This window comes from Bufo gargarizans, chromosome 2, assembly GCF_014858855.1.
Source record: "Bufo gargarizans isolate SCDJY-AF-19 chromosome 2, ASM1485885v1, whole genome shotgun sequence".
NCBI lineage: Eukaryota > Metazoa > Chordata > Amphibia > Anura > Bufonidae > Bufo > Bufo gargarizans.
This window is the reverse complement of record NC_058081.1, coordinates 426889492-426914857: the sequence shown is the minus strand read 5'-3', so window position 1 is coordinate 426914857 and position 25366 is coordinate 426889492. Positions and strand designations below refer to the sequence as shown.

General features: G+C 43.9%; 1 protein-coding gene across 2 annotated transcripts in view; it reads right to left on the bottom strand.

The window, feature by feature from the left end:
• SLC23A1 (solute carrier family 23 member 1) overlaps nt 1-25366 on the bottom strand; it is a 419817-nt gene that overhangs the window by 218431 nt on the left and 176020 nt on the right. For both annotated transcript variants that reach the window (XM_044280913.1, XM_044280914.1), the window contains one exon: nt 13580-13647. In XM_044280913.1, the coding sequence (XP_044136848.1) occupies nt 13580-13647 (68 nt within the window). The remainder of the gene's footprint in view (nt 1-13579; nt 13648-25366) is intronic.

Below are 25366 nucleotides of genomic sequence, written 5' to 3'. Positions count from 1 at the left end.
AATGAGCAAAGTTAGTTCCAGCACCAAAATGCCTTTACTGACTTTCCTTCCCCAGCTAAATGAAGCACACACCACAGGCCTTCTGCAAAATGTAACCCTTCCTACCCCAGAGGTTTTTTTCTTTTTGCGTTTTCATTTTGCGCTCTTTTTTTAGATATGTGTGCGGAGCTGTATGCAGTGCAATCTGTTGTGGGAGGAGAAGCGACCAAAAAAGGCAAGTCATCCATGTTAACGTTTTTTTTTGTTTCACCTTTTTCCGTATGGGATAAATACTTTTATATTTTGATAGTACAGGTGTTTTCATACACGGCGATACGCATGATGTGTTTTTTTTGTTTTTTTACTTTTTTTATTCTCATTTTGAGGAAATGAAGGTGATTTTAATTTTTATATATATTTTTCTTAATTTATTTCTAAAAACTTTTTTTTTTAACTTTTTTTTTCTTTTTTTTATAGTTCCCATAGGGAAATGTAACAAGCAATAATTAGATTGCTGGTCTCATAGACTCCAGTGCACTAGCATTGGAGTCTATGAGAAAGTTACTAGTTTCCCATGGAGCCCTGCTGCAGACAGGGGTTCCATAGGAAACACTATACAGCAGCCTCCTGTCATTATCTATGTCAGGGGCTGCCACATGCAAGCTTCAGCTCTTCCAATCGCCACACGGGGGAGCCGGAGCATGACCGGAAGTATGTGCTTCTTGTAATACAGGCTCTCAGATGCCGTGGTCAGGTTTGACCACGGCATCTGAGAAATTAAATGTTCGCCATTGGCATTACTACTGGTCACGAAAATTAGCCGCAGGTGCCATGGAAGCCAGCTCCGTTCAGGACTATTATGTTGGGAAAGGGTTAAAGGAAATGTAATTCATCAGTCAAGGCGACCATCTTTTTCCATAGTCCAGTTCTGATGATCTTGTGCACATTGTACAATAGGTTTTTGGTTATGCAGCTTCACTATTTTATCAAGGCCAATAACAACTTTCTCAGCAGTTTGTCTCACAGTACCTGTGGGAATGAAGCAGGTCATCTAGCCTTTGCTACTCTGAGCCATTTTGCTTGCTAATGATCCTGTCGTCTGACCACTCGTTCATCCCTAAACCAATTGTGTTTGGTACCAAGCACTGCATACTGGGAACATCCCCATACAACCTGCTATTTTTAGCTACTGTGACCCAGTAATCTAGAAGTTTGGCTCTTGTCAAGTTGCTCATATTCTTGAACTTGCCCATTTTTCATGCTTTCAATGTATCATCTTCAAGAACAATATATCCCACCCCTTGACAAGTGCCATTGTTATAAGATAATCAATGTTATAAACTTCTCCTGCTATTGGTTTTATTGTTATAAATTCAGGAATGCCCAACCTGCGGCCCTCCAGCTGTTGCAAAACTACAACTCCCAAGATACCCTGATAGCTGTAGGCTGTCTGGGCATGCTGGAAGTAGTAGTTTTGCAACATCTTTAGTGCCGCAGGTTGGGAATCCCTGTTATAACTGATCAGTGTATGTGTATCTTGTGATATGTATATTCATGTGTGTAATATATGGCAGCAAGCTTTGAGAACTGCTTGAATTCAAAACTAAATTGAACATTGTTTTTTGCATCAATGCAAGGGGGCCTTCAGAATCAATTCCCCTGCTGGGCCCAATGCACATTAGTCCAACAATGCCAATAGAAAGCCTCTAACCCCTTCAAGTGACAGCCAGTTTGGACCATATGCTGGAGCCCTATTTTTCAAATCTGACATGTGTCACTTAATCTGGTAATAATTTTGGAACACTTTTTTGCTTAACCAAGCGATTCTGATATGGTTTTCTCAAGACACATTGTACCATTGTACTTTATTTTAGTGGTGAATTTGAGTTGACATGTTTTAGCTTTATGTATAAACAAACCCCAAATATTTTGAAAAATTCACTATTTTTCAAATTTGCATTTCTCTGCTTTTAAGACAGATAGTGACACTTCATAAAATACTTACTACTTTACATTTACCTTAAGTCAACTTTATGTTGGCATCATTTTGTAAATGTCCCTTTTTTTTTTTTTGTTAGAAGGCTTAGAATTTTAGAAGCAAATTTTAAATTTTTTAAGAAAATTTCCCAAAAACACTTTTTTAAGAAACAGTTCAGTTATGGAGTCACTTTGTGGGGCTTACATAGTAGAAACCACCCATAAATGACCCCATTTTAGAAAGTAAAACCATCAAATTTAAGCAAAATGCAATTTAAGCAAAATGGAGGGGAAATTTTAAAATCTCACATTTTTTGTGCAGATTTTCCAATTTAACCAATTTTTCCTGTAACACAGCAAGGGTTAACAGCAAAACAAACCTCAATATTCATTACCCTAATTCTGCAGTTTACAGAAACACTCCGTATGTGGTCGTAAATCTCTTTATAGGAACACGGTAGGGCTCAGAATGAAAGGAGCACCATGTGGTTTTTGAAGGGCAGAATTTGCTGGAATGCTTTTGGGACACCATGTAGCAATTGCAGAGACCCAGGGTAACTGTACAGTGAAAGAACCCCAAAAGTGACCTCATTTTGGAAATCAAAACCCCTCAAGGAATTTATCTAGAGGTGTATTGACTGTTTTGGCCCTACAGGTGTTTCACAGAATTTATCAACACTGAGTTATAAAATTAAATTTTTTCAGTGAAATGTAGCTTTAGCCCCCTATTTTGCCACTTCACAAGGAGTAAAAAGACAAAATGCACGTTGTTAGGTATTTTCTCTTGAATACGACAATACCCCATATGTGGTCATTAACTGCTGTATGGCCACACAACAAGGCTTGGAAGGGAGGGAGAGTTATTAGGAATTTGGAGGGCAGATTTTGTTGGAATGCTTTTGGGATCCCATGTCACATTTGCAGAGACCCAGAGGTAAATCAACAGTGTAACCCCCCCCCCCCATTTTGGAAACTACAACCCCCAAACACTTTATCTAGGGGTGCAGTGATTGTTTTGGCCCAATAGGTGTTTCACAGAATTTATCAAAACTGAGCCATAAAATTAAAATATTACATTTTTTTCCAATGAAATATAGCCCCATATTTTGCCATTTCACTGGGAATTCATAGACAACCCTGTGGTTTGTTACGCATTTTCTCCTGAATAAGGCAATACCCCATATGTAGTCATAAACTGCTGTATGGGCGCACAACTAAGCTTGGAAGGGAAGGAGAACTATTTGGATTTTGGAGGGCAGATTTTGCTGGACAAATGCAGAGTCTTTGAGGTAAGCCCAAAGAAAGAAACCAGCTTGACGTGACTCTATTTTGGAGACTACACCCTCAAGGCAATCATCTAGGGGTAGAGCAAGAACTTTTAGTTTGTGGAAAGTGACACCCCTCATGGTATTTATCTAGGGGTATTGTGAGAATTTATAGTGAGGTGACTAAGGAAAAGCTGGAAATCCCATACTGGGGGGAGGAGGAATGGCAGTTCCCGCTACCAACCTACCCACCATTCCATAAAATATAGGCCCCAAAAAGCTTAGCAAAAAAATGCTGAGGCAAATCATATCTCCTATATTTATTCCTCTCACCCAGCTGTGCAAACAAGGTCAAAGACACCCTTGTTCTAGTACTTTTCCAGTTGCCAATAATATGCTGAGTATTTTGTAACTGTTTTGTGCATGGTGTTATATGGCTTGATGAACTGATCTGAAAGGTCCACACCACCCATGAATTTATTATACTCCCGTATTCAAACAGGTTTGTTGGCTTGAGTGGTAGACCCACGTACAGGGACAAGGGTGATGCTGCCATCATGGATTGTGGTTAAAATCAGGACATCTCTCTTATCCCTATTTTTCACAAGCAGCAGATGTTCGCTGCAGACAGCCCTGCTCTCTCCCACACTAATTGATAGTCCCAGGAAAGTTTTGGGGAGGCCCCTCTGATTCTTACAAATTGTGCCACAGGCTGCAGTGGCTCTAGACAAAATGGCTTTCAGCAAAGGGAAACTATTATAGAATGTATCTACCATATATATAAGTGATACCCTTTGTCTAGTAGAGGATGTGTAAGATCCCATACAATCTTTCCACTAATGCCTAGCACTAAGGGGCATTCTGGTGGCTTAATTTTACTGTCCTTTCCCCTCAGATTTGGAAACAGTAGGTATACCCGATGGCAATCTCACAGATCTTATAGACTTTAAAGGGGTTGCGTCACTTCAGTAAGTTGCATTTATCATGTAGAGAAAGTTAATACAAGCCACTTACTAATATATTGTTATTATCCATATTGCTTCCTTTGCTGGCAGGATTAATTTTACATCACATTATACACTGCTCATTTCCATGGTTACAGACCACCCTGCAATCCTTCAGTGGTGGCTGTGCTTGCACAGTATAGGAAAAAGCATCAGCCTTTCTGGTGGCAAGGACCATGGGACCGCATATAGGCTAGTGCTTTTTCCTATATTGTGCAAGCACAACCACCACTGGTGGTCTGTAACCATGGAAACGAGCAGTGTACAATGTGATAGAAAAATGAATCCAGCCAGCAAAGGAAGCAATATGGATAATAACAATACATTAGTAATCGTCTTGTATTAACTTTCTCTACATGATAAATGCAACTTACTGAAGTGAGACAAACCCTTTAATACCATACTGGGCCCTTTTATTTGGGACATATTGCCTAAATTTGATCCTCCCTTTAAAATGAACGAGGAATTCATCTACTGCAATATTTTGCTCTGGCATATTAAATTGGGAAAAGGTGATAGAATAATAATTAATTAGTGGCCTTATTTTATAGAATTCATCAAAATTTGGGTCTTCGGGTGATGGACAGAGACTATTATACGTGAAGTGAAGGAATTTGAGGATAGCCTGAAAACTTGTTCGGCTCATAAGTGTGCGGTAGAGGGGGGTACTATATAATATATCTGGGAACCAATAACTACTAATACTCAGCTTTTTTATGATGTCAAAAATAAGAAATATGCCCAAAAATTTGCGTAGTTCTGCTGCATTTGTTGGTGTCCAATGTTGGCCTTTGGCATAGAAAGAGCTGAGATTCTGGGTAATGAACTGAGCAGCATAAATGTTAGTCTGCTCAACTATTGCATTTATAAAGGAATCTGAGAAAAAAGAAATGATGGCCTTGAATCCTGGGGTGTTAACTTTAAGGCCTGGGATGGAAGTAAAATCAGGCAGTTGGGGGTTGTAATTTTATATCAAGACACGGAGGCTCATATTGCATTAACCCTTTCTTTACTGAACCACATAGCAGCAAAGAAAAAGAATGAAAAACAGTAACCATGACAACAGCTCCTCCCACAGTTCCAGTATGTAAGGACCCTCTCCAACTGGGATCCTCCTCTTTCTTTGCTGCTACCACAGATAAGTATACTTTCTCATCTTTGAAGGTTTATTGGTTGGTTCCCCCCAGTAAGGGGGGTTTGTCCCTATGTTTATCTGGTGGGGTTCTCATGCACCGTTCGGTCCTGGGGACGCTGTCTAGATAGTTATATTATTGATTCATGGATTTATTACTCCCTTTCAGGGTTCTGACTCCTCATTGCCCCTTTCCTCCGGGGGATTTGTGTTTGTGTCCGGCGCCTTGGAAACATACTTGTTTACCTGCGGTCTGGTTGGGCCAGGTGCCATCTTTCTTTTTTTCCTTCTTCTCCCCTTCGCACGCTTGTATCCCGGCCGCGAACGGTGTTCTCGCGGGATCTTGCCTCCATTCTCTCTGCGCTGGGCCAGCGACGCTGGGCGCTTTGCATTTTCGCGATATCGCGCGAGAATCTCGGGCGCCCTTTTGGGTCCTTCGGCTGGCTCGTTCTCGCCTGTTATAGCGCACGTTTTTTGTGAGTCTTCCTCCATCCGGCCCTGCGGACTGACGGAAACGGTTGTCTGGCGCACCCAGGTCTTGTGCAGAATAATTTTCGATTGGGAGTCTCTCTCTCTCCTTAGCTATGCTTGCTTGTACTGGCTTGGGGTGACCTACTCCCGTCAGCACATTCAGTATGTCAAACCAGCCCACAAATGGGGCATCTTCCCCTGCTTCAGCCCTGCATGATTATCCTTCTAAGGATTATGTGCCCTCCCCCCCATGAAGGGAAGGGGTCCCTCTACATCAGAGGCTCAGACCTTGGCCCTGCAACAATCCATATCAAATGCTATAATGACGGCCATGGGCTCTATGTCCTCCACCCTCACCCACTCTATCTCACAGGATTTGATAGCCCAGCCTCAGACGGCTCACCGAGGGTTAAATTTGCCTACATTACCACCTCCTTCTGCCTCCAGAACTTATTTGACTGATGGTTGTAACCCATCCCATGAAAACGCGCTTGGACTGCGTAAGAGAGCCTGTTCGCGCCAGGCAGAAAGACCACGGTTATGGAAATCGGCCCGAACGCGGCTTGAGTCTGATTCTGACTCCGATAGGGAGTCTGAGGAGGAGGCACGTTTTGAGTCTTTGCACGACTCAGAGGAGGAAATGGTGGATTTAGTGGTGGATCCTTCCACACAGGGAGACCCCTCACCTGCAGTGCAGTCTACTGGCGCACATTCTGATGTAGCCTTAGGTTCCGCCGTTACCCTTATGGACCCAGTGGGCGAACCGTTGTTCGACCCTGACACACTGCACCACCCTCGGTCCTCAGAGTGGCTCCCGGCCACGCATGTGGTGCAATATTTAGAGGCTATGATTCGTAAACCTCTCACTAAGGAAGCTCGCAGTAAACTGCGGGCTGAGTGTCCGCAGCCACTAATTCCCAACAAAATTTGTGAAACCCATACGGTTTATTCTAAGAAGGTGTAATTTTTAGCTAAGACGGGTTTCAACCATCACAAAGGCACTCCGCACTGAGGGTATGTCAGGACAAGTTACTGGATATAACTGGTCCTCTGGCAAAAATATTTTATTTAACAGAATCCGCTAAAGCAGACGGCAACAGGTGGATCCCGAGGAGCTCAGGGGATGGGTTCAGAGGGCCATCTGTATTGCGGTGAACGTCAATACAACCCTCGCCATTGAGAGGCGCAAAGATATAACTGGCCAATTTGGCTCTGACTGAGTTGGACAAAGATGCTCAGGGTCTCTTATTTGGTGACTCCTTTATGAAGGAACTGTGCAAATATGTGGGGGCCTTTACGGCCTTAGACAAGGCGCAGACATCCATGTGCAAGGTGTTTCAGAACCGTTTTTCCACCAGGGCCGGCAGTCCTGTCCACGGTCAGGGGTTTCCAGATAGATATCGTAGCTACCCCGGTATGCTTACCTCCTGCACACCCACTGTGGTTGTCTGATCAGGCACACGCTCTCGTCCACGCAAAGCTAGCGGCTCTTCACCAAAAAGGGGCGATAGAACGGGCTCCCGAGATGCGCCCCGTTATCAATCTCAAAACTTTGAACACCTTTGTCCGTTACCGTCACTTCAAAATGGAGGGCATCCACCTACTGAGGGACATGCTTCTCCCAGAGGACTGAATGGGACGTTTTTGTTGGAACGATCAGATATGGCACTTCACGTGCCTGCCATTGGGCCTCTCATCCTCTCCCTGGTGTTTCACCAAGCTGATGCACCCATAATAGCTTAGCTCCGCAGCCAGGGAGTCCGATTAATCATTTATCTGGACGATATCCTCCTCATGGCCCAGAGTCCTTCTGTCCTTGAGGAACACTTGAAGAGGTCCATGGCACTCATCTCCAGTCTCGGTTTTATCATCAACCGAGAAAAATCTTGTCCGAGTCCCTCCACGTCCATGGAATTTTTGGGCTTTACCATAAATTCTATCGAACAGACTCTCAGTCTTTCTCAGACGAAGGTCCGGGCTATTCGCAAGGAGATACGGCATTCCCTTGCGCTTCCCCAGTTGTCCCTTCACCATCTGGTGCGAATAATTGGCCTTTTGGTGTCATCCATTCAGGCAATTTTCCCGGCTCCTCTACACTATCTAGCCTTGCAACGCCTCCAGATTGTGCATCTTCGGACTGGAACATTGTATGCCGATACTCTCACCTTGGACACAGAAACGAGGCACGAGTTAATGTGGTGGATCCACAATCTCTCGGTGTGGAATGGCAGGGTGATATTCGGACCCCAACCGGATTTGGAAATAGAGTCGGATGACAGCCTTCACGGTTGGGGGGCTCATTGCAACGGTGTTTCCACCGGAGGCCCGTGGTCCTCAGACAAGGCACGACTCCCCATCAATGCCCTGGAGCACCTTGCGGGATCCTTTGCGATACACATTTTTGTCAACGGCACAGTCAGGGCCTGTATCTGGCGCCGCATGGACAATGTGTCGGTGGTCCGATACGTCAACTACATGGGCGGCACTCGTTCATCCGTTTTAAAGCACTTAGCGAAAGATTTCTGGGATTTCTGTTTGGCCAGACACATCACTGTGGTGGCGGAGTATCTCCCAGGCCTCCACAATACTCTCGCTGACTGGAGCTCACGTTACATCTCCAATTCCAGCGACTGGAAGTTAGATGTGACAATTTTCTCCACCATTTCATCTCGCTGGGGCCCTTTCTCTATAGACCTATTCACGTCACGGTTGAACACACAATTACCCAGGTATTACAGTTGGCGACCAGATCCGGAGGCAGAGGCGGTGGATGCTTTCCTCCAGCAGTGGACGGGGACTCTCTTGTACACATTTCTGCATTTCGCTCTAATCCCTCGGGTATTAGTCCAGATTTGTCGCCAGTCAGCCGAACTGGTGCTGATTATGCCCTTTTGGAGGACCCAATCTTGTTTCCCCCAACTTTTAGAGTTGCTCAAAGAAGAGCCCCTCCTCCTACTGTTTTTCCAGGAAATTCTCATAGGGCCATCCGATCGCCCTCATCCTCTACTCCAGGAGGGATCCCTGCAACTCCTTGCTTGCAGGGTTTCAGGGGTCCCTGGGACATCGCGGGCATTTCAGAGACAACTAGACTCCTACTGGAGAGTGCATGGGCCCCCGGTACTAGATGGGCCTATAGAGCAGCCTGGGATACTTGGGCACACTGGTGCGTCATTCAGGATCTGGATCCTGTTGAGGCAACTGTGACTTCGTTGTTGCTTTTCCTTCCGTCCCTGTTTGAAGAAAGTAAGGCTTATCGCACTATTAATTTATACAAGTCCGCTATTTCTTCCAGACATTATGGTTTTGATGGATGCCTAGCTGTCATGCCCTGTTCGGATGGTCTGCGGAGGTCTGTCAGATTGGCAGCACGTGTCTAATCATTTGTTTTGTTTTGGAATCGTGCTGGATCCGCCTTCCTTTAGTTGCTCTGGGTGGGGTCATTGGCTTAAATTGCGTTCACTCCCAGAGGGCCGTGCGGGTTATAGAATTCAGTCTGGCCTTGGATTCAAGGAAGGAAGGATTTTCTGTTCCAGCTCAGATAAGTTTGGTTTCTGTTTTTGTTATTTGCGGTCTAGGCTGTTTGTGTGTCTTCTGCCCCTTCTCCCCTTTCACCATCTCAGGGATTCTAGGGTATTTGCAGTCCAGGCACGAGGACACATTATTCCTACCTTCAAGGTCTGAATGTGGGCTTAGCAGCGTAGGGAGAGAAGTCAGGGATTTGCTAGGAGGTGACCTTTCCCCAGCATTTCGCCTAGATACTTGTTTATTTGGTTGTCTGTGTATCTGAGATCCAGTCCGCCATGACACTAGCGGGTCAACACTCTCTTGTGTGTAGGCTACTCCGTGGTTCTTGCCTTGCCCGACCACCGAGACCGCGTTTTTCCGCGACTTGGGATGTTTCGCTTGTCCTAAATTTTTTGCTCGCTTGGCCTTCTAATGGACAGTTGTCGCTTCGCCAGTTGTCAGCTAAACTCGTCACCTTGTTCTGCTTGATTTCTTGCAAGCGGGTGTCGGATTTGCGTGCGTTGGATCATGATGCCGTTCGTTCACTCCGGAGGGCGTTACGTTTAACATTACACAGCGAACAAAAACTAACATCCGTTCTGTTTCTTATCCTGCTTTTCCCTCTTCTCCACAGCTGTGTCCTGTCACCTGCTTGCGTGAATACGAATTGCGCACGTCAGATGTACGATCTACGGTTTCCCCTGAGCTATTTATTTATTTCCATCAGCTTTTCGCCCCTGTTACCAGCGTTATGCTCTCCCGGTGGGTTAAGTGGATCCTTTGCCTCGCAGGGATCGATACATCCATTTTCACCTCACATTCAGTCCATGGGGAGGCGGCTACGTCCATGGCTTTGGCTGTGGCTCATTTTGAAGATGTAATGAAATTGATAGACTGGTCTCAAGTCTCCACCTTTCGGGAATTCTATTTTTGACCAGTGCCTCATGTTTTCTCTTCGGTGGTGGCCCAACTTTAAACTTGCAATATGAGCCTCCGTGTCTTGATATAAAATTACATGATTTTCCTATTTTATGACGTAAAGTCATGATTTTATGAAAGACACAGAGGGAAGTATTGCCCCTTGATTGCCCTCCCTTTCACTGTGATTTGTGTTTTTTGTTTGACCTGTGGTGATTAGATTGCTGATTGCCTGTGATTATGATTTCCTGTCAGTTATTGCAGTCTCAGACGCTTTATTTACTGACTCTTTAACAAACATTTCTTTTCTATAGGTTGAAGAAGCTAGACCTTCGGGAATGTTCGTCATTGTTTTCTCTGCTCAGAGGCCCTGTTTTCTTTGCAGTCGGTGTTGTGGCTGCAGTTAGAAAGTTCAAGTGCAAGGTTGCTTCGTTCATCGTGTTCTTGGATGTTCGTTGATCAGCAAGTTGTATCTGATGGCAGTACACAAAGAAAGAGGAGGATCCCAGTTGGAGAGGGTCAATACAGACGTGGACAAAATTGTTGGTACCCTTTGGTCAATGAAAGAAAAAGTCACAATGGTCACAGAAATAACTTTAATCTGACAAAAGTAATAATAAATTAAAATTCTATAAATGTTAACCAATGAAAGTCAGACATTGTTTTTCAACCATGCTTCAACAGAATTATGTAAAAAAATAAACTCATGAAACAGGCATGGACAAAAATGATGGTACCCCTAACTTAATATTTTGTTGCGCAACCTTTTGAGGCAATCACTGCAATCAAACGCTTCCTGTAACTGTCAATGAGACATCTGCACCTCTCAGCAGGTATTTTGGCCCACTCCTCATGAGCAAACTGCTCCAGTTGTGTCCGGTTTGAAGGGTGCCTTTTCCAGACTGCATGTTTCAGCTCCTTCCAAAGATGCTCAATAGGATTGAGGTCAGGGCTCATAGAAGGCCACTTTAGAATAGTCCAATTTTTTCCTCTTAGCCATTCTTGGGTGTTTTTAGCGGTGTGTTTTGGGTCATTGTCCTGTTGCAAGACCCATGACCTGCGACTGAGACCAAGCTTTCTGACACTGGCTAGTACATTTCTCTCTAGAATTCCTTGATAGTCTTGAGATTTCATTGTACCCTGCACAGATTCAAGACACCCTGTGCCAGACGCAGCAAAGCAGCCCCAGAACATAACAGAGCCTCCTCCATGTTTCACAGTAGGGACAGTGTTCTTTTCTTGATATGCTTCATTTTTTCGTCTGTGAACATACAGCTGATGTGCCTTGGCAAAAACTTCGATTTTTGTCTCATCTGTCCACAGGACATTCTCCCAGAAGCTTTGTGGCTTGTCAACATGTAGTTTGGCATATTCCAGTCTTGCTTTTTTATGATTCGTTTTCAACAATGGTGTCCTCCTTGGTCGTCTCCCATGTAGTCCACTTTGGCTCAAACAACGACGGATGGTGCGATCTGACACTGATGTTCCTTGAGCATGAAGTTCACCTTAAATCTCTTTAGAAGTCTTTCTAGGCTCTTTTGTTACCATTCGGATTATCCGTCTCTTAGATTTGTCATCAATTTTCCTCCTGCGGCCACGTCCAGGGAGGTTGGCTACAGTCCCATGGATCTTAAACTTATGAATAATATGTGCAACTGTACTCACAGGAACATCTAGTTGCTTGGAGATGGTCTTATAGCCTTTACCTTTAACATGCTTGTCTATAATTTTCTTTCTGATCTCTTGAGACAGCTCTTTCCTTTGCTTCCTCTGGTCCATGTCGAGTGTGGTACACACCATATCACCAAACAACACAGTGATTACCTGGAGCCATATATATAGGCCCAAGGGCTGATTACAAGGTTGTAGACACCTGTGATGCTAATTAGTGGACACACCTTGAATTAACATGTCCCTTTGGTCACATTATGTTCTGTGTTTTCTAGGGGTACCATCATTTTTGTCCATGCCTGTTTCATGAGTTTATTTTTTTACATAATTCTGTTGAAGCATGGTTGAAAAACAATGTCTGACTTTCATTGGTTAACATTTATAGAATTTTAATTTATTATTACTTTTGTCAGATTAAAGTTATTTCTGTGACCATTGTGACTTTTTCTTTCATTGACCAAAGGGTACCAACAATTTTGTCCACGTCTGTATATACTTGGACTGTGGGAGGAGCAGTTGTCAAGGTTACTGTTGTTTTTCATTCTTTTTTCTTTGCTGCTATGTGGTTCAGTAAAGAAAGGGTTATTGCAATACTCGCCTTTGTATCTTTAATAAAATCTTTACTTTACGTCATAAAATAGGAAAATCATGTAATTGTTTGTGCTACCCATGTCAGCTCAGGCAGAGCAGGACCTACAACTCTACGGCGCAAACAGGGGCGGAGGCGGGGGGAGTAATCGGAATAGACTAGGATGAAGATGAAAGCTGAAACTGTGCTTCATCTTCACTGGCAGTATCCGTATCATAGCATAGTATTGTGTATGCCTCCTCAGATTTAAAAATGCCTTCTGACCATAATAGTGTCAGACTGTGGCGTCACAGAACTTAGTGGGTGGGTGACTAGCGGAGTGGTATGTGGGCAGATAAGAGGGTTTATATCAGAGATCCCAGTGGATGATCAATATGGATTTTTCAACTATTATCCTCACACAGAGCCTCTTCACAGGCTCTGCAGCTGCAATCTCCTAGGAGTTTTAGACAACTTTTTAACTTCTTCACAATCTATGCAGCTGAGATCTCCTTCTCTGACAAGCTCCCTGACAAAACGGAGCTTGTCAGAGCTGGAGATGCCAGCAAATACAGCATACAGCGCTATGATTGGTTAGTCTGCACTGACTGGCCAATCACAGCGATCGCTGGCCCAGAAGTGCTGAACATGGATACCGGCCTCGTGAATTTTGCGGAATGCACAGGTGTAGCCCTATATAGATATACTCTATTTTTTGCGGCACCAGGAAATTGAACTTTGTGCTGTCTGCATATTTTGCGGCCTCATTAAAATGAATGGGCCTGTATGGACCAAGAAATACGGTCGTCTGAATGCACCCTTATTCAGCTTTGATCTATTTGCAATTATAGGATGTCTGGTAGAGGACAAATATGTTTATCCAACACTATGTTATTGAATAGAAAATATGAAGTAAAGTTTTTTGTTTAACATTCACAAAGAATTTGTTACCATGTAAATTATAATTGTGAACTCCTTTATTGTTTTCTTCGCAACCAAGTGTTTAAATCAGAATGTACTATGTAATAACATACAGTACAAAAAAAATCTTAATAGTTTCAGTAAATGTTAGATTGGTAGCTCTACTTGCCTCTCTTATTCTGGGTTGCCAGATGTGTGATGTATCAACTGGTAGAGTTCCGTTTCCATAAATTTCAGCTAAGAAAAAAAATATTGCATTAATATCATTAGCAGTAGGAAATGAGCTGAAGTATAATACATCTATGATTATATGTAAGTGCTTCACTAACAAAGAAAGGGCAGCAGCCGCAACACTTCCTCCGGTAAAAATCCAGTACTTTATTGGTGAATACAGAGCATGGCAACACAGGTACGGGACACACTATGCAGCATCAGCCGCCAACGATTGTTTCGCGTCCTAGGACATTGTCTCAAAGCTGAGATGCTCTACGAACAGGATCTGAATTTTCTCTCTGCTCCGTCAGGCAAGGAGCTGACTAGCTTCTTATCTTTTCTCCCAGACCTTATAAATACTTGTTAAAGCTCAATCCTTATCTTACTGATAAGAAGGTGGCTTAAAAAATTGCCCCACAAAGGTGTACATTAGAGTTGAGCGAATCGAAGTTGATGAAGTGGAATTTGGTCCGAATGTCAGGAAAAATCAGGTAACAAATCAGATTTTTTATTTTTCTAAAATGGCTGCTGTACATGTTAGAAAGAGGAAGTAAGAAGCCTGTGAATGAGGAATCAAACATAATGCTGTGAAGTCAGCCAATCAGCAGATAACCAGCCCCTATTATGTCACAGCCCTATAAAAAAAAAGTCTCCTCCTGCCCGATCTCTACCATATTCCAGTGAACTTAGTGCAGGGAGAGACATTACAGGCACTAGGGACAGTGATTAGGACAGATTTTAGTCACAAAATATTACTATTGAGCAGTTTAGCGACAGCTTAGTGATAGTGTAGGGATATAATAGGGAGGCATTATCCACACTATAGAGAAGAGAGCAGGGGCCAATTGAACAGTGTAAAGCTTGGCTAATAAGAGCTAATATATTACACATTTCTGCACTAATTGGGGTTAAAAAGTTTTCCGATACTACTGATTTGAGGTTGTTTGCATTCTTTTATAGATAAGTAATTTCATTAATCCTTGAGTCTGTTATTGGGGTGAAATTGTGGTCTGATAATAAAGATTTTAGGGTATTCACAATCTTTTATACATAGTTCAATCTGTTAATCCTTGATTGTGTAATTAGAGTGAAATTACAATTTGATACTGCAGATTTTTGGGTGTACACATTTTTTATACATAATTCAATCCTCCTTAAATGTATAATTGGGATGAAATTGCAGCCTGATAGTACAAATTTAGTTTTTTATGATTTTTTAGATATAAGCACATCCTTGATCCTTGATTCTGGGGTTAAATTTCACCCTGACACTACTGCTATTTTACACTTACAGTTACTGTTACAATACAGTATGTCAGACAGACAGGTGCCAGGCCCTTCTAAGGGAACAAGCTGTGGCCAAAATGTTTTATGTAGCTGGCAGAAGTAGCAGCAGAAGGGGGGATGGTATCAGTTTTGACCAGCAATCCAGCAATACCTAAATAATTCACTCAGTTTTAAACATCATCTCAAGTGACATCAGACACCCCCATCCAGGCATGGCCCAGGTAAAGCTCTGCTCCCCTACCTGCCTTTTTCATTTTCTGTTCGGAAAGTATTGTATGCCGTCGACTCTGCTTTTCAGCAAGGACAAGCTTATTGAGTAAAGTCAGCAGCTACTGCCCAGCCAAGATGTTGAAGCTAGATCTGCTGCCTCCTCCGGTAGGTGGAGTCGCATGGGAGCTGGTCTTGCGAGCAGTCAGGCACTCTGCCCTGACACTGGTGAGGGTAACATCAATGATGTGCAGACAGTAGTGGATGATGATGTAGCTGATCACACGTGGGAGCCGGGTGAAGAGGGGGCTTCATCATAATCATCAGGAGATAAGAGTGGCAGCTTGTGTGTTAGGCAGAAGCTGAGCTAGCAGGGTGGTAGCGTGACCGCGAGTCAGCAGGGTGGCCGCAGTGTGAGGTCTGGAGCCAAACGTGCTTGGGGTAGACCATCTGCTACTCAAGAGCTTATCTGTCCGGAAAGAACTAGCGGTGCACAGGTTCACTGAGGCAGCAAAAGCAGGCAGTCAGCATGGAGTGATGGGGGGGAAAATGCCATACTGGCCTGTGTGGCAATTTTTCACCAAGATGCTGGAGGACGTTGGCTTGGCTGTTTGTAGAATCTGTGGGCAGAAGGCGAAGGGTGGCCAGGGTTTCAATGTTGGCATCACATCCCTGCATCAACACATAACGTGGCCTGGGAAAACTGTGGCACTAATGTAGTGGTACGGTCTGACACAGCAACCACTGCATCTCCCAGAGGCCCACATCCCTTTTCCAGCAGTCAACGTTCCATCAACTCAGCAGAAGGACGCTGTTTTTTCTCCATCATATACTGGTCCTCCTCGTCACTCATTTCATTATCAATTGATCACCAAGGCGGTTGCATACACTCATCCAACAGCGCAGAAGCTGAAAGTGCTCAGACTGGTACTACAGTCCCTCCCTTTCCATGTGGTGAACTCTGCACCTTTCAGAGAACTGATCGCTTGTGCCGAGCCAAGGTGGAAAGTCCTAAGCCATCATTACTTCTTCAAAATTGCTGTACCAGCCCTGCACACGTATGTTGAACAGAGGATGGGCCAGTCCTTGAGCCTGTCGGTGTCTGCTAAAGTTCATGGCAGCACCGACGTGTGGAGCTGTAACTAGGTCAAGGACAATATATGTCCTTTACAGCCCACTAGGTAAATGTGATTCCTGCCCAGCAACACCAGCAACTTGGCCAGGTGACGACACTGCCGTCTCCATGTTCTCAAGCTGTGATTCCTGTGCCAATGTCCTCCTCTGCCTCCTCATTCTTCACCTTGTCCTCAGGCTCCACTGCAGGCACAATTCAGAGTGCTACTCCAGCATAACATCTGTGCAGAGCACGGTGGTGCCATTCTGTTCTGCACCTGGTTTGACTGACCGAATACAGTAATATCGGGGAGGAACTTCTCTTCATCCTTCAAGAGGAAATCGAATCCTGGCTCTCTCCTCACTAACAGAAAATCGGAACGATGGTCACCGATTACAGGAAGAACATAATGTTGGTGCTGCGTCAAGGAGGGCTGACCCATGCGCCCTGCATGGAGTACGTCTTTAATCTGGTTGTAAAGCAGTTCCTGAAGTCTTCCATCCAACTGCAAAACATCCTGAAAATGGCCAGGAAGCTGTGCAGGAACTTCAGCCACTCTTACACTGCAAAACACGATCTCCTTGAGCTGCAAAGGCTGAATGGCATTTATAAACATCGCCTGATAAGCAATATTTCTACCCATTGGAAAGGCACCCTCTACATGTTCGACCAACTATATGAGCAGAGGAAGGCCGTAAATGATTCCTTGATGATGCAGGCGTACAGGAACTCTCCCTTGTGTAACTTTGACTTTAGTCAGTGGCAGCTCATGCGTGACACCTGCCGTTTGCTCAGGCCCTTTAGAACCAATTTATTTGTCAATTGACAGGACTATGGGATGAACGACGTAATTCCACTCCTTCATGTCCTGGAGCAGAATCTGATAAATCTGGCTGGCCAGGAGGCAGGAAATGTGGTGCCTAAATCTCATGACCACCTGAGCCCTATGGGGACATTCACGCACATGAAATGTATACAGAAATGGGTGTTTTTTCTGCACAAGTGACAGGAGATGAGCAGGAGGCGCTAGAGGGCGATGAGGAAGGCAAGGCAGATGACCCTGACATACCGTGGCAGTATGCAGTGGAGATGGAGGCAGGGAGTCCCTCTGAGTCTCTTGCGCAAATGGCCAGATGCATGCCGAGTTGCTTGCGTAGTAACAGCCGTATAATCACCATTATACAGAGGGATGGCTACTGGCTCTCCACTATGTTAGACCCCCACTTCCACTCCAAAATTCTGGCTTTTTTCCCACCTGCTGAGAGGGAGGATAAACTCAACTAATATCGAGACATACTGTGTAGTCAGTTGGCTATTACATATGTGCGCCATCGCCCATTCTCACAAAGGTCTGACCGGGGGGCCCTTTGTACTGACGTTCCACTGCCATGATGCTGGAGCAGGGTTGGGTGGCAGGAGCAGCACGAGCTCCTTCAGCAGCAACTTAAAGTTTATGTACACCTTTAGGGGCAATTTTTTTTATATTATTGCTAGAGATGAGCGAATTTATGAAAAGTTCGATTCGGCTGAGTCGCTGAATTTTATCCTGAACTTTATCCTGAAATTCTGATCGAATTGCATTTTGTGGGATTCGATTCGCTCATCTCTAAACATGCAATTATACAGAAAAATTGCCTCCAAAAGTGTACATAGCCTTTAAGTCTGGAGTCTCTAATGAGGACTTTTCTTTACCCACCTGAAGAAACCGTCATCCAGCAGCAGGACATGGAGCAGAACCTGAACCAGCAGGTGGTGACATACTTGGACTGCACCCTGCCACCCCACAGCCATGATCCCCTGGACTACTGGGCAGCCAAACTTGATTGATTGCCAAACCCGGCCAGCAGGGTGGCATCAGAGCAGGTGTTTAATGCGGCTGGAGTCATAGTTACCCCAAAGATTACTTTTCCACACAAAATTTTGAGCGACTAACCTTTATAAAGATGAATCAGGTGTGGATCAGCCAGGATTTTTACACCCAAGTGCCTGATGCATCAGGCTAGATCATTCTGGGTGCAACACCAATACCTTGTGGAAAAAAAAGACCCATTTGTTCTGGCCACCTTCTTCAGTCACTATTCTGATGCTGCCACCCACCTAATGCCACACACCTGCTTCCTCTGCTGCCATATTGTCCTACTGCCATTCAACATCTTGTGCAGTTACTGCCAATGCTGTTTCCCCCCACCTATCTACTCTGTGACTGGGCCATTATGCTAACTCCTCCTGTGGTTGCTACTCTCACTACTCTGTAATTGGGCCACTGTTTTGACTCCTTATGCAGTTGCCACCTTCGCCACTCTGTGATTGGGCCACTATGTTGATTCCTCATGCGATTGCAACCCTCACCACTCTATGACTTGGCCACTATGTTGATTCCTCATAGTCCAATCTTGGGCCACTGCACAATTTTTTTTTACCTGACCTTAACATTGACCTGTAAGGCTAAGTTCACTTTTGCCCGTAAATGACCAAATAAGCGATGTTTGAAGTGATTCAAAGAGTGACTCTTGTCATATTGATGCACAGTAACAGTTTCACTACCACAGCGGACTAGATATGCATGTGTCTTCAATGCATAGTGTTATACACCGATATACAGGCCCTCTACAGCCGTGAAAAAGCTGATTTTTAACATGCTTTGTGATTAATAAATTTGGATCAAATCAAATTTGTTTTGAAAAATTCGGTGAAGCATCAGATTCAAATTTTTTTAAACTTTGCTCATCTCTAACAGTGACCACTACTACTGCTACTACAACTACTACTCTAACAATGTTTCCACATTGACACTGTACTGTTGCTACCCAAATTAAAAGGGATAATTTTTCCAGGCTTGTTCAGAACAAGTCACTCTTTATTCTTATAGCTAAGATTTATGTGTGCATAAATATGGGCAGGCAATATGCTACTATTAAGGCAGACATTTTGGATGCTTGTGCGGAATAAGACAGTCTTTCTTCTGGAATCAATGTGTGTGTGTGTGTATAAACAGGGGCTGCTTAGTCCAAACAAGTTACTCTTTTCTCCCATATTGTGTGTGTGTTTAAACACCATCTGCCCCTGTTAAGGGATGATTTTTCGGAAGCTTTGTAATATGAAAAAGCTTAACATGATGGTACAGTGTTAACACATTGTTAACACAGTGAAACATCCATTTACCTATAGCTATATATGTCAGTGTTACTCTGTTATTATTTGCTATCGCTGTCATTGCGTTCAAGAGCTTATGGAGAGGGGGGAGAGCAAACAATCGTAAAAATTGAACAAAGAGATATAACATCTTCTCATAAAAATATCCTAGGAGACTAGAGGGTATTACATTCCAGTTTTCAGGACAATTGGAACAACATTGATTCTTGTAAAATCGATTTGGACACAAATCAAAACTTTTTAAAAATTTGATGAATCTGACATGAAACAAATTTCAAGACATTTGCTTCTACATAAAATACATTTTAATTTGCACACATTAAATAAATAAAAAAAACTTGTTAGGTGTCCACACAATTATAAGAACCTGCATAATTAATTGATCAGGTTATTTAGAGTGAAACATAAATGGCATAACAAATAAACCATATATTGTCAAAATTGCTTTTTTTTCTATATTTCCAAAGCGATTCTATATTTCCCAAAAAATCATGTTAAATACACTATAAATTATATGTACCCCCAAACAACCCCAACAACCCCTGTATACAACCGTGACCTGAGACAGGCACGTCAGTAAAAAAAGAAAGTTATTGCTGTAGAGAGGCAAATATGAGAAAAAATTTATTGTTCCTAGCTAAGGCTTTTTTGGATCTTATCACAAAGAGGTGTAAGTGATTGCTCTCAGGGGGTCGCAATCACAGACTTCGCAGACAACCAGATTTAATGCCCAAACTGGTGCTTTATTGTAGCACTTTAGCACCGTATAACCATCAAAATAAACACCTGCCTGTGTGGGCTCTAACTAATTCACAGTTCATTTCCCTTTGTAGGCCTCTTTTTCCAAGCCTTCTCTCCCCAGACTGACACACAGAGTGTTGGTTTTATCCTTCCTTGATTACAGCAGGCCTCACCTGCGATGACCTCAGGTAAAAGATAACACACGTACTGGAAGGGTGTGGACTGGCAGATCCCACTATCAAACCTATCCCCCAGTCCAAATAAAATACAGCCCAGAACAAAATGTAAACAAAACTGTCTCAGCAAACTACGCTTTGCTGAAACCGCTGCAGCTTTCTGGATTTGATTTATCTCACCTAGCACTTACACTATACACATCACCACAGGAGTTAAATATATTATTTAAATTATTTTTTTTATTTTATTAGTTTTTTAAAAATGTTATGGAGGCTTTGATAAGTTGGAAGAGGGCCTGCCATCCCTTCTCCATCTAATGCATATTTTTACTCTCTCAGCTCAGGTGAAAGTTCTGAGTAGCAAACACATGGTAAAAGTACTGGGAATTAGGCGACAGTAGATAATAGTAATTAAAGGGAGTCTATTGGCAGTTTGGACCTTGATAAACTGTGGGTACTGAAAGAGAACATTAAAAACATACCTTTTGTGGAGTAGTGTGAATATGAAAATAATTTGGGGATCTAGGGGGTTTAGTGGACCAAGGCACTTTTTTGTGAAACTGACAAAAGACAGCATCTATCATCAGGCTCGGACTGGCCCACAGGGATACAGGTGAATCCCCCGGTGGGCCCCTGAGGAAGGTGGGCTGCTAGCTGAGGCGTAATGATCGCGGTCGCAGAGGGTGCGACCATGACCGGGCCCGGTGGGGGGAGGGGGCCCGCTGCACTCTCATGTAATGGGAGCGCTCTGGCAGGGCCCGGCATAAAGTACAGTCAAAATGCTGGGCCCCATCAGAGCGCTCTTCAAACATGAGGGGGCGCAGGAGGCAGGGGGAGCGCAGAGGCAAGAAAGGAGGGGCTCACTCACTCGGCAGTTCTTGTCACTGCCAGGCTGTTCGTTTTCAGAGTGAAGCAGGGTGATCTCTCTGCTCCCTGCTTCACTGTTCTCATGAGCTCCGGCGTGCCCCCTGCTGGCCGCACATGGCGCTGCTGGCTTTGGGAGACGCACTGAAAGCCCAGGAATTGGCCTTCAGCACAGCCAGCAGTGCAATGTGAGTGTAGGAGCGCATCATCAGGGAAGAGTGTAAGTATGTGTTTTTTTTTTCCATAAAGCTGCAGACTGGAGGCAAAAGGGGGGCAACAACTAGAGTGAGGATGCACAAAAGTGGGCATCTTTACTGAGGAGGCGGCCTAATCTGAAATAACTACTGTGAGTTGGCATATATGTGGGCATAACTAATGTGAGGGGGCACATATGTGGGCATAACTACTGTGAGGGGGCACATACGGTATCTGGCATACTGTGAGGGGGCACATATATGGCATAACTACTGTGAGGGTGCACATATCTGGCATAACTACTGTGAGGGAGGCACATATCTGGCCACAACCACTGTAAGTGGGGCACATACAGTGGGATGCGAAAGTTTGGGCAACCTTGTTAATCGTCATGATTTTCCTGTATAAATCGTTGGTTGTTGCGATAAAAAATGTCAGTTAAATATATCATATAGGAGACACACACAGTGATATTTGAGAAGTGAAATTAAGTTTATTGGATTTACAGAAAGTGTGCTATTATTGTTTAAACAGAATTAGGCAGGTGCATAAATTTGGGCACTGTTGTCATTTTATTGATTCCAAAACCTTTAGAACTAATTATTGGAACTCAAATTGGCTTGGTAAGCTCAATGACCCCTGACCTACATACACAGGTGAATCCAATTATGAGAAAGAGTATTTAAAGGGTCAATTGTAAGTTTCTCTCTTGTTTTAATTTTCTCTGAAGAGTAGCAACATGGGGGTCTCAAAACAACTCTCAAATGACCTAAAGACAAAGATTGTTCACCATCATGGTTTAGGGGAAGGATACAGAAAGCTATCTCAGAGATTTCAGCTGTCTGTTTCCACAGTTAGGAACATATTGAGGAAATGGAAGACCACAGGCTCAGTTCAAGTTAAGGCTCGAAGTGGCAGACCAAGAAAAATCTTGGATAGACAGAAGCAATGAATAGTGAGAACAGTCAGAGTCAACCCACAGACCAGCACCAAAGACCTACAACATCATCTTGCTGCAGATGGAGTCACTGTGCATCGTTCAACCATTCAGCGCACTTTACACAAGGAGATGCTGTATGCGAGAGCGATGCAGAGGAAGCCTTTTCTCCACCCACAGCACAAAAAGTGCCGCTTGAGGTGGGCTAAAGCACATTTGGACAAGCCAGCTTCATTTTGGAATAAGGTGCTGTGGACTGATGAAACTAAAATTGAGTTATTTGGCCATAACAAGGGGCGTTATGCATGGAGGAAAAAGAACACAGCATTCCAAGAAAAACACCTGCTACCTACAGTAAAATAGGGTGGTGGTTCCATCATGCTGTGGGGCTGTGTGGCCAGTGCAGGGACTGGGAATCTTGTCAGGGACGCATGGATTCCACTCAGTATCAGCAGATTCTAGAGACCAATGTCCAGGAATCAGTGACAAAGCTGAAGCTGCGCCGGGCCTGGATCTTTCAACAAGACAACGACCCTAAACACTGCTCAAAATCCACTAAGGCATTTATGCAGAGGAACAAGTACAACATTCTGGAATGGCCATCTCAGTCCCCAGACCTGAATATAACTGAAAATCTGTGGTGTGACTTAAAGAGAGCTGTCCATGCTCGGAAGCCATCAAACCTGAATGAAATAAAGATGTTTTGTAAAGAGGAATGGTCCAAAATACCTTCAACCAGAATCCAGACTCTCATTGGAACCTACAGGAAGCGTTTAGAGGCTGTAATTTCTGCAAAAGTAGGATCTACTAAATATTGATTTCATTTGTTTTTTGGGGTGCCCAAATTTATGCACCTGCCTAATATTGTTTAAACAATTATAGCACACTTTCTGTAAATCCAATAAACTTCATTTCAACTTCTCAAATATCACTGTGTGTGTCTCCTATATGATATATTTAACTGACATTTTTTATCGTAACAACCAACGATTTATACAGGAAAATCATGATGATTAACAAGGTTGCCCAAACTTTCGCATCCCAATGTATCTGGCATAACATCTTTGAGGGGCTCATATCTGGCATAACCACTGTGAGGGGGCACCTATCTTGGCATAACCACTGTGAGGGGGCACATATTTGGCATAACCACTGTGAGGGGCACATATCTGGCATAACTAATGTCAGGGGGCACATATCTGGCTATAACTACTGTGAGGGGCACATAATGTGGCATAACTACTGTGAGGAGGCATATATCTGGGCATAACTACAGTGAGGGGGCACAAAAGTAGGCATAACTACTGTGACAGGAACAAAGTTGGGCATAACTGCTGTGAGGGGCCACAAGGAGGACATAACTATTTTGAAGGGACCACAAGGTGGGCTTAATTACTGTGAGGGGCCACAAGGTGGGCATTAGTACTGTGGGGGCCACAATGTGGGCATTAGTACTGTGTGGTAGCACTTAGGGGAAATGTCCTAGATTAGCCTGCTATACATTGGCATGGCTCAGTCTTACAAGCCAGCACAGCGCCCCCTGCTGGTGATTTCACAGGGGTAGTCACCATCCCTTCCTTATGCGATTATTCTTTTTTTCTCTATGACCACAGGGACCTTGTTCTGGATCCAGTGGACATCACGCCAATGCCAGCGACACCCTGGATGAAGTAGGACTAGATTTTATTAGGACTGGGTGAGTGTAGCCATGCATTGGGCTTAGGGCTCTTTAACACAAGCAGATCCTGTGCGGGTATTCCGCTGTGTGAAAGAGTGCCAAGCCCCGTTCCGGACAGCAGAGACAAAGGGCATTAACATGATTCATAATACTCTTTGCCTTTCTGTGATCTATTTACTGCAAAATCACGGTGACAACTTTATCTCACTGTGATTTTGTAGTAAAAAGATCACAGAGAGGCACGGAGCATTATCAATCATGTTAATGCTCCATGTCTCTGCTGTCCAGAATGGGGCTTGGCTTTCTGTCACACAGCAGATTACCCGCACGGCATCCGCTCATGTGAAAGAGCTCTTAGTGTAAAGAAAATCTGCCGCCTCTTTGTAACAATCCAAAGTTTGCACTGCGGCCCATAACACTCTTACGCCACTGGCTTCTAGTTCCCCACCCCCTGCACAGACTGACATATAGATAGATTGGCTATATAGCGTATTGCCTATGTTCATATAAAAAAACTGTGTAGTGTGGACAGGTAATATATGCATGTAGCTATACAGTGGGCTTCCAAATTGAGTTTTACTGGTGGGCCCTTGGCATCCCAGTCTGACACTATCATATTGGATTGCAGTGAATGCCACTGAGAGTACAATTATTCTAACTGTGTGAGAACTGAGGTGATGCTTTATACAGTATGTCACATTGTGCTATAGAGTCCACCTATGTGTAATGTATTTTCTGTATAACTACAGCTATTCTGTGAAGGCCTCAGTGGTTTGTTAGAGAATATTAGTAGGGATGAGTGAACCTGAACCGGAATGTTTGCCGCGGTAGTCTGTGTTTGGGTTCGGTGTTCAAATGCTAAATAAAGCTTGTTAAAAGACTACAGCACAGCTAATCAACAAGCTTTTAAGCTATGGGCACTTGGAAGCCATCACAGTCATGCCTAGTACTGGTCGGGGCATCACTAAATTCCGGATCACGTGTTGCACCGCCATTCTGCTCTAAATAGTGTAGGGACAGGACGCAGCTTCAGTGAGGGAGCGTGTTAGGCTATTCACCGGGCTGTTAAATCTGTAGTTACCTATAGTAATTTTTTGTGGGTGCCATACACCTCCTTTGCACCAATGACACAGAAATAAAATACTTAATCTGGCTGTTAATTATGTCAGTAAAACCATTTTTTTGGGTGAAAAACACCTCCTTTGCATCCATGACACTTAAAGGGAGCCTGTCACCGGGATTTTGTGCATAGAGCTGAGGACATGGGTTGCTAGATGGCCGCTAGCACATCCGCAATATCCGGTCTCCATAGTTCTCTGTGGTTTTATTGTGTAAAAAAAAATGATTTGATACATATGCAAATTAACCTGAGATGAGTCCTGTATGGGAGA